Source organism: Oncorhynchus kisutch, linkage group LG11, assembly GCF_002021735.2.
Source record: "Oncorhynchus kisutch isolate 150728-3 linkage group LG11, Okis_V2, whole genome shotgun sequence".
In the NCBI taxonomy this organism is placed as follows: Eukaryota; Metazoa; Chordata; class Actinopteri; order Salmoniformes; family Salmonidae; genus Oncorhynchus; species Oncorhynchus kisutch.
The window spans coordinates 19,484,713-19,498,594 of NC_034184.2; the positions used below are offsets into that span (position 1 = coordinate 19,484,713).

The window sequence follows — 13,882 nt, forward strand, 5'->3', positions numbered from 1 at the left end:
CCCCGATTATGCATTGTGCAGACCTCACTACCATCTGGAGAGCCTTACGGTTGTGGGCGGAGCAGTTGCCTTACCAGGCGGTGATACAGCCCGACAGGATGCTCTCGATTGTGCATCTGTAGAAGTTTGTGAGTGCTTTTGGTGACAAGCCGAATTTCTTCAGCCTCCTGAGCAGCGCCTTTTTCACAACGCTGTCTGTGTGGGTGGACCATTTCAGTTTGTCCGTGATGGGTACGCCGAGGAACTTAACTTACTACCCTCTCCACTACTGTCCCGTCGACGTGGATAGGGGGGTGCTCCCTCTGCTGTTTCCTGAAGTCCACAATCATTTCCTTTGTTTTGTTGATGTTGAGTGTGAGGTTATTTTTCTGACACCACACTCCGAGGGCCCTCACATCCTCCCTGTAGGCCGTCTCGTCGTTGTTGGTAATCAAGCCTACCACTGTAGTGTCGTCCGCAAACTTGACCATTGTGGGTGTATCAATGCTTGTGTTCCTAGCTCCAACAGTGCCATAGTATCTAACAACTCAAAACAATACACACATCTAAAAGTTAAAGAATGGAATTAAGAAATATCTCAATATTATTATGGGCAATGTCAGAAGAACAGGTCTAAACAAAAGGCTGCACTTCACCAGGTGATTACATGACCCATCAAGTTAGAAAGGTGTGACTAGGGGTGATTACGGCTATCTATCGTATTTCATGAACACGTGTACATGTCTAGACAATAGTTACCCATCCACTTAGCTACATGTGGCTCGGTTGGTTTTAGCATTTCCTTCACATGACCCATCAATTTAGACAAGTGTGTCGGGAAAGCGTCATCAAATAATTAAACATTTTAAATCTGGACACTTTCTCCTCTTGATATTGTTACTATGCAAGTAACCATTTCACTTTACCATTTACACCTTCTGTATCCTCTGCTTATGACAAACTTAGATTTTATTTGATATAGTGTGTGTTAAACAGAGGCAGTAATGTGAAGAACAACATGACCTGCACCAAAGTCTGGTTAGGATATACGCCAAGGACTAGATAGTGCATTTTTACCTGGAGTTTTTCCTTATTGTAGGCAACTATTTTTACCACTTTTAATCTTGAAATCTTTCATGTTTACTTAACGATTCACTCTGTTTAGCACATGGCCTCACAGATGAATCCTTAATTAATACATATGAATCCAAATACATATCCGGCGCCGATAGAGATGGCCGCCTCGCTTCGTGTTTTTTTTACGTGTTATTTCTTACATTAGTACCCCAGGTAATCTAGGTTTCATTACATACAGTCGGGAGGAACTACTGAATATAAGAGCAACGTCAACTCACCAGGAATATGACTTTCCCGAAGCGGATCCTGTGTTTTGCCTTCCACCCAGGACAATGGATCGGATCCCAAGCGGCAAACAAAGCGGTCTTCTGGTCAGGCTCCGGAGATGGGCACATCACGCACCACTCCCTAGCATACTACTCGCCAATGTCCAGTCTCTTGACAACAAGGTTGATGAAATCCGAGCAAGGGTAGCATTCCAGAGAGACATCAGAGACTGTAACGTTCTTTGCTTCACGAAAACGTGGCTCACTCGAGAGACTCTAACAGAGTTGGTGCAGCCAGCTGGTTTCTTCACGCATCGCGCTGACAGAAACAAGCATCTTTCTGGTAAGAAGAGGGGCGGGAGGGTATTCCTTATGATTAACGAGACGTGGTGTGATCATAACAACATACAGGAACTCAAGTCCTTCTGTTCACCTGCCTTAGAATTCCTCACAATGAAATGTCGACCACATTATCTACCAAGAGAATTCTCTTCGATTATAATCACAGCCATATATATCCCCCCCCCCCCCCCCCCCCCCAAGCAGACCCATCGATGGCCCTGAACTAACTTTATTTGACTCTATGTAAACTGGAAACTACATATCCTGAGGCTGCATTCATTGTAGCTGGGGATTTTAACAAGGCTAATCTGAAAACAAGACTCCCTAAATTCTATCAGCATATCAATTGTGCTACCAGGGCTGGTAAAACCCTGGATCATTGTTATTTTAACTTCTGCGATGCATATAAGGCCCTCCCCCGCCCTCCTTTCGGAAAAGCTGACCACGACTCTATTTTGTTGCTTCCAGCCTACAGACAGAAACTAAAACAAGAAGCTCCAGCGCTCGGGTCTGTTCAATGCTGGTCCGACCAATCTGATTCCACGCTTCAAGACTGCTTCAATCACGTGGATTGGGATATGTTCCGCATTGCGTCCAACAACAACATTTAGGAATACGCTGATTCGGTGAGCGAGTTCATTAGAAAGTGCATTGGCGATGCTATACCCACAGCAACGATTAAAACATTCCCAAACCAGAAACCGTGGATTGAGGACAGCATTCGCACGAAACTGAAAGCGCGAACCACTGCTTTTAACCAGGGCAAGGTGGACGGAAACATGACCGAATACATACAGTGTAACTATTCCCTCCGCAAGGCAATCAAACAAGCTAAGTGTCAGTATAGAGACAAGTAGAGTCGCAATTCAACGGCTCACGCGAGGTGTGTGGCAGGGTCTACAGTCAATCACGGATTACAAAAAGAAAACCAGCCCTGTCGCGGACCAGGATGTCTTGCTCCCAGACAGACTAAACAACTTCTTTGCTCGCTTTGAGGACAATACAGTGCCACTGACAAGGCCCGCTACCAAAACCTGCAGGCTCTCCTTCACTGCAGCCGACGTGAGTAAAACATTTAAACGTGTTAACCCTCGCAAGGCTGCAGGCCCAGACAGCATCCCCAGCCGCGTCCTCAGAGCATGCACAGACCAGCTGGCTGGTGTGTTTACGGACATATTCAATCAATCCGTATCCCAGTCTGCTGTTCCCACATGCTTCAAGAGGGCCACCATTGTTCCTGTTCCCAAGAAAGCTAAGGTAACTGAGCTTAACGACTACCGCCCCGTAGCACTCACTTCCGTCATCATGAAGTGCTTTGAGAGATTAGTCAAGGACCATATCACCTCCACCCTAGACCCACTCCAATTTGCTTACCGCCCCAATCAAATCAAATTGATTTAAATACCCCTTCGTACATCAGCTGATATCTCAAAGTGCTGTACAGAAACCCAGCCTAAACCCCCAAACAGCAATCAATGCAGGTGTAGAAGCACGGTGGCTAGGAAAAACTCTCTAGAAAGACCAAAACTTAGGAAGAAACCTAGAGAGGAACCAGGCTATGTGGGGTGGCCAGTACTCTTCTGGCTGTGCCGGGTGGAGATTATAACAGAACATGGTCAAGATGTTCAAATGTTCATAAATGACGAGCATGGTCAAATAATAATAATCACAGGCAGAACAGTTGAAACTGGTGCAGCAGCACGGCCAGGTAGACTGGGGACAGCAAGGAGTCATCATGTCAGGTAGTCCTGAGGCATGGTCCTAGGGCTCAGGTCCTCTGAGAGAGAGAGAGAAAGAAAGAGAGAATTAGAGAGAGCATACTTAAATTCACACAGGACACCGGATAGGACAGGAGAAGTACTCCAGATAGAACAAACTGACCCTAGCCCCCCGACACACAAACTACTGCAGCATAAATATTGGAGGCTGAGCCAGGAGGGGTCAGGAGACACTGTGGCCCCATCCGATGACACCCCCGGACAGGGCCAAACAGGAAGGATTATAACCCCACCCACTTTGCCAAAGCGCAGCCCCCACACCACTAGAGGGATATCTTCAACCACCAACTTACCATCCTGAGACAAGGCCGAGTATAGCCCACAAAGAACCCAGACAGGAAGATCACATCAGTGCCTCAACCCACTCAAGTGACGCACCCCGCCTAGAGACGGTATGAAAGAGCCCTAATAAGCCAGTGACTCAGCCCCTGTAATAGGGTTAGAGGCAAAGAATCCCAGTGGAAAGAGGGAGACAGCAAGGGCGGTTCGTTGCTCCAGAGCCTTTCCATTCACCTTCACACTCCTGGGCTAGACTACACTCAATCATATGACCCACTGAAGAGATGAGTCTTCAGTAAAGACTTAAAGGTTGAGACCGAGTTTGCGTCTCTCACATGGGTAGGCAGACTATTCCATAAAAATGTAGTTCTATAGGAGAAAGCCCTGCCTCCATCTCTTTGCTTAGAAATTCTAGGGACAATTAGGAGGCCTGCGTCTTGTGACCGTAGCGTACGCGTAGGTATGTACGGCAGGACCAAATCAGAGAGATAGGTAAGTGCAAGCCCATGTAATGCTTTGTAGGTTAGCAGTAAAACCTTGAAATCAGCCCTTGCCTTGACAGGAAGCCAGTGTAGGGAGGTTAGCACTGGAGTAATATGATCACATTTTTTGGTTTTAGTCAGGATTCTAGCAGCCGTATTTAGCACTAACTGAAGTGTATTTAGTGCTTTATCCGGGTTGCTGGAAAGTAGAGCATTGCAGTAGTCTAACCTAGAAGTGACAAAAGCATGGATTAATTTTTCTGCATCATTTTTGGACAGAAAGTTTCTGATTTTTGCAATGTTACGTAGATGGAAAAAAGCAGTCCTTGAAATGGTCTTGATATGTTCTTCAAAAGAGAGATCAGGGTCCAGAGTAACGCCGAGGACCTTCACAGTTTTATTTATTAAGATTAACCATTGTCAGATTCAACAGAAGATCTCTTTAGGTCCACAGACGACGCAACCACACTGCACACTGCCCTAACCCATCTGGACAAGAGGAATACCTATGTGAGAATGCTGTTAATCTACTACAGCTCAGCATTCAACACCATAGTACCCTCCAAACTCGTCATCAAGCTCGAGACCCTGGGTCTCGACCCCGCCCTGTGCAACTGGGTACTGGACTTCCTGACGGGCCGCCCCCAGGTGGTGAGGGTAGGTAACAACATCTCCACCCAGCTGATCCTCAACACTGGGGCCCCACAAGGGTGCGTTCTGAGCCCTCTCCTGTACTCCCTGTTCACCCACGACTGCCATGCACGCCATGCACGCCTCCAACTCAATCAGCAAGTTTGCTGACGACACTACAGTGGTAGGCTTGATTACCAACAACGACGAGACGGCCTACAGTGAGGAGGTGAGGGCCCTCAGAGTGTGGTGTCAGGAAAATAATCTCACACTCACACTCAACGTCAACAAAACAAAGGAGATGATTGGACTTCAGGAAACAGCAGAGGGAGCACCCCCCTATCCACATCGACGGGACAGTAGTGGAGAGGGGGGCGACAGGGTAGCCTAGTGGTTAGAGCATTGGACTAGTAACCGGAAGGTTGCAAGTTCAAATGCCCTAGCTGACATGGTACAAATCTGTCGTTCTGCCCCTGAACAAGGCAGTTAACCCACTGTTCCTAGGCCGTCATTGAAAATAAGTGTTCTTAACTGACTTGCCTAGTTAAATAAAGGTAAAATACATTTTAAATTTTTTTTAAAAGAGGGTAGTAAGTAAGTTATAAGTTCCTCGGCGTACACATCACAGACAAACTGAATTGGTCCACCCACACAGACAGCGTTGTGAAGAAGGCGCAGCAGTGCCATAATTCCACCATAATTTGCAAATAAATCCATAAAAAATCCTACAATGTGATCTTCTGGATTTTTTTTCTTCTAATTTTGTCTGCCATAGTTGAAGTGTACCTATGATGAACATTACAGGCCTCATCTTTTTAAGTGGGAGAACTTGCACAATTGGTGGCTGACTAAATACTTTTTTGCCCCACTGTATATTGACACCAAGATGATATCTGTATCATGTAAGGTTCACAGATCATAGGGTCTTGCAGGAGGCATGTATAGGTCTATATATGGCCTAAAATGGCTAATTTCATCATGATTTTCTACAAAATGATTTGTGATACAAATGTTAAAAACATGTTAAACATCCTTCCTCCCAATGAAGTTTCAATGTGAGAATTTCAAGAACAATCTGAGATGCCAAAAATATTTTCTGCTGTCATCGAATCGCCCAATTAGCCTTGCTTGCTTAAATTATTGACCCATGCGTTAATTATTTAGCTAGCCAGCCAGCTAGCTAGCTACTTCCCTTGAGATCCCTTCCATCATCAAATTAATGCCAAGAATTTATCAATCTAGTAGTTAGTGAGCCATCTAAAAAAAGTTGCTCAAAACAAGGAGGATGCTTTATTTCTTGTTTTGCAGCTATTGCGCCCAGCTGTGGAGAACGTCCTCATTCATGCCCCAGACAGTTGAAGCATGCTGGTAGTAACGTTAGTATGCAGCCCAACATAATCAGAAGAGATGCCGGAGTCTGGCATCAAACGAAAAGCCTGCTTTACAAGAATCTTCTCATCAAATGGAGGACTAAACAACAGAGTCTGCAGGTGGGTTACTTGCTGCACCTTGTCCTTTGTCTGCCTGATTTGAATCACTTTGGGGCAGTTTCACGGACACAGATAAAGCCTATTATGTTTTGCATCTGAGAAACGTAGCTAGCTGTATAGTTAACTATATAACTCATCTGTATCTAACCCATGCTGCCATCATCATTTCCTTCTGCCAGGAGAATGGTAGTACAAAAGTCTCATTCAATTCTATGATAATATTCACACCACACTTTAGGCTGCCCCCATTAGGACTATAAGGCTTAGTTCGGTAATACTACTGCAACCTGCTGAACGCTGATTTGTATGTGGTGTTTATAGCCTACGTATGCCACTCAATCAGGTTCATACTACTCCCTTAGGGCTAGGAGTGCACTGACATGGTCAGTCACATGTACCTTCCTTTCTCTTGTTTTACCTCCCTCCAGAGCATTTTGGCTCTAGCATTTTATTGTGCCCACCCGCCCGCAAGCTTTAACTTCTCTGGGATATGTGGGACGCTAGCCTCGCCAACAGCCAGTGAAATTGCAGGGCGCCAAATTCAAAACAACAGAAATCCCATAATTAAAATTCCTCAAACATACAAGTATTTTACATCATTTTAAAGATAAACTTCTTGTAAATCCAGCCACAGTGTCCGATTTCAAATAGGCTTTACGGCGAAAACACACCAAACGATTTACGTTAGGTCAGCACCTAGTCACAGAGAACCATAAAGCCATTTTCCAGCCAAGGAGAGCCCTCACAATAGTCAGAAATAGCGATTAAATTAATCACTAACCTTTGATGATCTTCATCAGGTGGCACTCACAGGACTTCATGTTACACAATAAATGTGTGTTTTGTTCGATAAAGTTAATCTTTATGTCCAAAAAGCTCTTTTGAAATTGGTGTTTTATGATCAGAAATGCATTGTCTCAAACAAACATCTGGTGAAAGTGCAGAGAGCCACATCAAATGACAGAAATACTCATAATAAACATTGATAAAAGATAGAAGTCTTATGTATGGAAATATAGATAAACTTCTCCTTAATGCAACCGCTGTGTCAGATTTCAAAAAGGCTTTACGGCGAAAGCACACCTTGCGATTATGTTAGGTCAGCACCAGGCCACAGAAAAACATCAGCCATTTTCCAAAGAAGGAGAGGTGTCAGAAATAGAATTGTAAATATTCACTTACCTAAGATGATCTTCATCAGAATGCACTCCCAGGAATCCCAGTTCCACAATAAATGTTTGTTTTGTTCGATAAAGTCCATAATTTATGTCCAAATACCTCCTTTTTGTTCGCGCGTTTAGTTCACAAATCCAAACTCACGAGGCGCGGGCAAGTCCAGGCGAAAAGTCCCAAATGTTATATTGCAGTTCGTAGAAACATGTCAAACGATGTATATAGTCAATCTTTAGGATGTTTTTATCATAAATCTTCAATAATGTTTCAACCGGACAATTCCTTTGTCTTTAGAAATGCAATGGAACGCAGCTAACTCTCATGGACACCTGGTCGAAACAGCTCTCATTCAGTCCCGCTTCACAGTAGAAGCCTCAAACAAGGTTCTAAAGACTATTGACATCTAATGGAAGCCTTAGGAAGTGCAATATGACCCCATAGACACTGTATATTCGATAGGCAATGACTTGAAAAACTACAAACCTCAGATTTCCCACTTCCTTCTCAGGTTTTTGCCTTCCATATGAGTTCTGTTATACTCACAGACATCATTCAAACAGTTTTAGAAACTTCAGAGTGTTTCCTATCCAAATCTACTAATTCTATGCATATTCTAGCTTTTGGGTCTGAGTAGAAGGCAGTTTTCTCTGGGCACCTTATTATCCAAGCTACTCAATACTGCCCCACAGTCCCAAAGAAGTTAAACTTGTTGTGACTAGTGATGCACCGATATGACATTTTTGGCCGATACCGATATCCAATATTTTCCTTGCCCCCAAAAAACGATACAGATAACCAATATTTAATATTTTAGCGGCCTTTTAAGCATTCTTGTACAGTTTATAGTTCACACATGGACGCAGCGGTCTAAGGCACTGCATCTCAGTGCAAGAGGCGTCACTACAGTCTGGTTCGAATCCAGGCCGTATCACATCCAGCTGTGATTGGGAGCCCCATAGGGCGGTGTACAATTGGCCCAGCGTCGTCCGGGTTTGACCGGGGTAGGCCGTCATTGTAAATAATAATTTGTTCTTAAAACTGACATGCCTAGTTAAATAAAGGTTACACACACCACATTGACCAAAAAGTTATTTTCTTGGCATTTACATATGTCCCCATTACCAGTAAAACATCCAAACTTATTTATTTCACTTACTTGCTGTGCTGTTTCGTTGTTAATTTGTTCAGTCGTTTCATTCTAAACCAGGATTTCTATAGAACGCCGTTTGCGTCTTTGTGCGTCAAAAAGATATACTATTTAACGTGTCAAATAAGCTTGTTGACCAATCAGGACCTGAATGTGACTGCTCGTCACATAATAATTTAATGCATTTACATATTTTTTACGTAGTTATTACACATTGATTACACTTAATCGTATTTCATATGTCACAACTATTCATCGATACGTATGTTATGATACTGGTAAAGTCTCGTGCACCTACAGTGCTCGTCATGCGCTAGCTAGCGCATAGATGCAAACAATGTTCTTCCCCAAAAACATAGCAAAACAACATCTGTTTCAGTAGCTGTAGTTAGCAAGCTAACTATATAGCTAGGTGTCATTGTCTAAAATAACCAGTTCTTTGATTAATGGTGGTCGGACCCATGTATGTGAAGCTAGCCACAATAAGGTTTAGCCACAATAGTAGACTTTGGTTATCCTTCAAAATAAAAGTATGGCATAATTCTACTATTTGTATTCAATTGCATCACTGTCAATTACTTTATTTTGAAGGCAAATGCAAATTCCACTATTGTGCCTAATCCTTAGCTGCCTGCTAATAACGTTAGCTTTGGCCAACAGGGTTAAGTAACTGGCTAGCTATTTATTTTCATGAACTGAAGTTCAATTTCAATAGGCGAACAACAAGTGGCAACATAGCTAATACTTAGTCACAAGGATTCCTAAATCATTGCTAAGAACAATGAAAATGACTGCAGTTTTTTACTGGTTATTGTTTTCAGGCTACCCCAGAAGTTGAATAAATTATGCTTTATTACCACTGCGGTATTGTAAACACATCGTTCGTGGTCAGTGTTTGCTTGTTTGCTGACTTTTTTTGTACAGCTTTGACAGTGCTCCTGTATATTTTTTGACATGCAAATACCCAAACGGCATTCCATAGTATGTTGGTCGTGAAGCTAATAGCAGTGACGGTATTACTGTGTAACTCCGGTAGGGCAACATCGGAAAAATAGCACACTTGGTAGTGTTACCCGGTGCTCGACCAGTCGGCGAATGCCAACATCACCCACAACAGAGAACGGTTGATTGTCAAGGGCAATGAATTCCATTATCTTGGCTTTAATGGATTTCGCCTTTGAGTTGTCTTGCTGAAATTTTGTTACTCTTTCAAATGACTGCTTGACTTGTTGACTGGTAGATCCGCACAGCAGACATTGGGCTAGTTTAGGAATGCTGTGTTGCACGTATAGAGTAACATTTTACGTGGCGTCATTATGTCATGTATCTTCGTTATATAAGTATGCACGTCAGCTTTGACATCGGTTTTGCACATTGGTCGTTAAACTAGACATCGGCCGATACCGGCATTTTTAGCTAATATTGGCCGATTCCGATATGTTCACCGATATATCTGCCTCGCCTGGTTCACTAACTACTTCTCAGAGTTCAGTGTGTCAACTCGGAGGGCTTGTTGTCCGGACCTCTGGCAGTCTATGGGGGTGCCACAGTGTTCAATTCTCGGGCCGACTCTTTTTTTCTCTATGTATATATATATATCAATGATGTCGCTTTTGCTGCGGGTGATTCTTTGATCCACCTTTACGCAGACGACACCATTCTGTATACATCTGGCCCTTCTTTGGACACTGTTAACAAATTTCCAAACGAGCTTCAATGCCATATAACTCTCCTTCCGTGGCCTCCAACTGCTCTTAAATGCTAATAAAACGAAATGCATGCTCTTCAAACGATCGCTGCTCTACGCGTCCTCCCACCCGACTAGTATCACTACTCTGGACGGTCCTGACTTAGAATATGTGGACAACTATAAATACCTAGGTGTCTGGCTAGACTGTAAACTCTCCTTCCAGATTCACATTAAGCATCTCCAATCCAAAATTCTATCTAGAATCGGCTTCCTATTTCTCAACAAAGCCACCTTCACTCATGCTGCCAAACATACCCGTGTAAAACTGACTATCCTACCGATCCTTGACTTCGGTGATGTTATTTACAAAATAGCCTCCAACACTCTACTCATCAAATTGGATGCAGTCTATCACAGTGCCATCCGATTTGTCACCAAAGCCCCATATACTACCCACCACTGTGACCTGTATGCTCTCGTTGGCTGGTCTTCGCTACATATTCGTTGCCAAACCCACTGGCTCCAGGTCATCTATAAGTCTTTGCTCGGTAAAGCTCCGCCTTATCTCACCTTACTGGTCACCATAGCAGCACCCACCCGTAGCATGCGCTCCACTGGTCATCCCCAAAGCCAACACCTCCTTTGTCCGCCTTTCCCTCCAGTTCTCTGCTGCCAATGACTGGAACGAATGGCAAAAATCACTGAAGTTGGAGACTTATCTCCCTCACTAACTTTAAGCATCAGCTGTCAGAGGAGTTTACCAAATGCTGCAGCTGTACACAGCCCATCTGTAAATAGCCCATCCAACCAACTACCTACCTCATCCCCATATTTGTTTTTCTGCTCTTTTGCACACCAATATTTCTACTTGCACATCCCCATCTGCACACTCCAGTATTAATTGCTAAATTGTAATTACTTCAACTATGGCCTATTTATTGCCTTACCTCCTTACTTCATTTGCACACACTGTATACAGATTTTTCTATTGTGTTATTGACTGTACGTTTGTTTATCCCATGTGTGACTCTGTTGTTTTTGTCGCACTGCTTTGCTTTATCTTGGCCAGGTCGCAGTTGTAAATGCTAACTTGTCCTCAACTGGCCTACCTGGTTAAATAAAACCAAAATATCGTACATCCCTATTTGTGACCAGTGAAAATATGACTGCCTTCTGCTTCGCAAATCAGCTGGTCTCCACAATTTTGATTTGGAATTGAACAAAATAAGAAACTTTTTCCTCTTTTTTTTTATGCATTCTTTCTTTTGTATTATTTTATATAGTACATTTTTTTTAGGGGGTGAATCAGCTTTAATATTTTGGATTGTTGCTTCCATCAATTTAATTGTCTGCATCATTTCCAGTACCCCATATATTTTTGGAATGTATACATGCATGCATACATACATACCCATATATATATATATATATACATAAACATACATGCATATACACACTTTAAAAAATATATTTATTATTTCCCGGCAAACCCTACCATCCCTCCCCCAATTGGAGTAAACTAATAAACAATAACTCTTAGGTTTCTACCTTCAGTTTATACATATTATACACAATCTGTTTTACAATAGTTATATTCTGTTTTGTTTTAAGTCCTTCCTCTTATTTTCCTTCTTTGTAGGGCCATGCGTTTTTCATTTGGAGTTGCTAAATTGCTGTAATGCATTATTAATGCATTTCCCGGTTTCATATTTTCCACCCAGGGTAGCCAGTGTTTGAGGGGCTTCCTGGAAATTAAGTCGCTGTATAAGGGAAGTCAGAAAGTGTTGAATAACTAGGGTTGAGTTCCAAATGGTACCTTTGTCGTTTTGCACTATATCGAGACGCCGCAGGCTGACACTTAGCATACAGTTCCTACTGCACATGTGCTGTCAAAACGAAGTGGTCGACTCTGCTTTTTAATCATGCTGGCCACATCAACCGCTCGCTGAATGTCATAATCTGTCTTGGACTGGCTGCAATCCTTTTAAAGGTTATTAAAATGCAACCAAATAAATGAAGCGTGTTATGTAGCGCTCCATACCTCCATGCCAAGCTTGTCTGGGAGCAAAGCACCAATGCCAGTTTAGCGCTAATGATTATCCTTTGGCGAAACTGTGTTTATCAAACGTGTTTTTTTTTTGCAATAGTTGTTCATTACAGATTTATACACTAACGATAAGCAAGTAATTAAGTTTATTAACAACTGAACTTGAACGTAATGGCAAAATGTAGATTTCTGCCTAAATATAGACATACCCAAAAGTGAAGAAAAAAAATAATGTGATGGCCATAAACAATTTGCCTGACAACTAAGGGTTACAAAGGGTGGGTAGATTTTCTGGAAATTTTCCATGGGAAGTTAAGCCCTGGAATTTGGGGAATTTTGCTTAAATTCATCAAAAAAGTTTACTTATAACAGTGAACCATTTTTTTTTTGCGGGATACACATCAGGCAATTCTAGGTCTTGTGGCATTTTGGTTAAACTATACCCAATTCAATGGAATTGCAACCCTCTGCATGCACAGTGCATTCTTCCATCACATGTACAGTGCTCTCTTCCAACACATGTACAGCTGATTCTCAAGATATTGCACACTATTGAGATGCTATTGAGCCCACACTACTACACTGTCTGAGCCAAGGACTACATGTTTTCTGGTAAGTTTTGATTACAATACTTGTTGGGGTGAATATATTTTGTATGGCGTATGTTTTTTTTTGTAAACTGGTAAATAATGGGTGACAGCAAAGTGTGTTTAAATCATTTCTAACTTGTTAACAGTTTCTGCTGGTTAGTTTTTGCTACCCATGTGGGTTTTAGCTTGCTTTAGCTTGTTTGAGCCTGCAAACTGTTAATTCACTTGTTTCCATACATGTTTAATTTTAAAACATTTATCTTTCAAAGGAATTGTTTCATCTAACTGCTTAACTTTTTATCTGTACATGGAATTGTATTATTTATTTTTACAATTTTATTTTATCATCTTTACAGGAAAATGCCACGGGCACTATCTGATGTGTGGAAACATTTCACTGCAGCTAATGTAGAAGGAAAACGATGTACATTTGCCAAATCATATGTGAAGAATGCAACAAAGATGCAGAATAATCTGGCCATGTACATAAAGTTCCCTCTGCACTCACAACCTCTGACAAAAGTCCCTCTATTTCTATTCAAGGTGAAAATGATGAATCCGACACCTTATCGATAGGAACAGCTCATGGTCCTCCTGGAATCAGAAGTTTTGTTTTGCTCAATGGAGGAACATAGTCAGAGAAATGCTGATGAATGTCTTGCTTGAACGGTATATGCAACTGGTTCACCTCTGATGCTCACAGGCAATGTGTATTGGAAGAGATTTCTGAATGTTCTTCGCCCAGCATACACCCCTCCAACCAGACATGCTTTATCTACTCATTTTATGGATGCAGAGTTCAAGTAAAGGTCAAGCAAATCATAGAGAAAGCAGACTGTATAGCAATCATCTCAGATGGGTGGTCGAATGTTCGTGGGCAGGGAATAATTAACTACATCTCCACCCCTCAAC

General features: G+C 42.4%; 1 protein-coding gene across 2 annotated transcripts in view; it reads left to right on the forward strand.

The window, feature by feature from the left end:
* The window catches only part of abca5 (ATP-binding cassette, sub-family A (ABC1), member 5), a 103,176-nt gene that overhangs the window by 5,407 nt on the left and 83,887 nt on the right, over window positions 1-13,882 (forward strand). For both annotated transcript variants that reach the window (XM_020495552.2, XM_031835414.1), the window contains exon 2: window positions 6,142-6,323. In XM_020495552.2, the coding sequence (XP_020351141.2) occupies window positions 6,142-6,323 (182 nt within the window). The remainder of the gene's footprint in view (window positions 1-6,141; window positions 6,324-13,882) is intronic.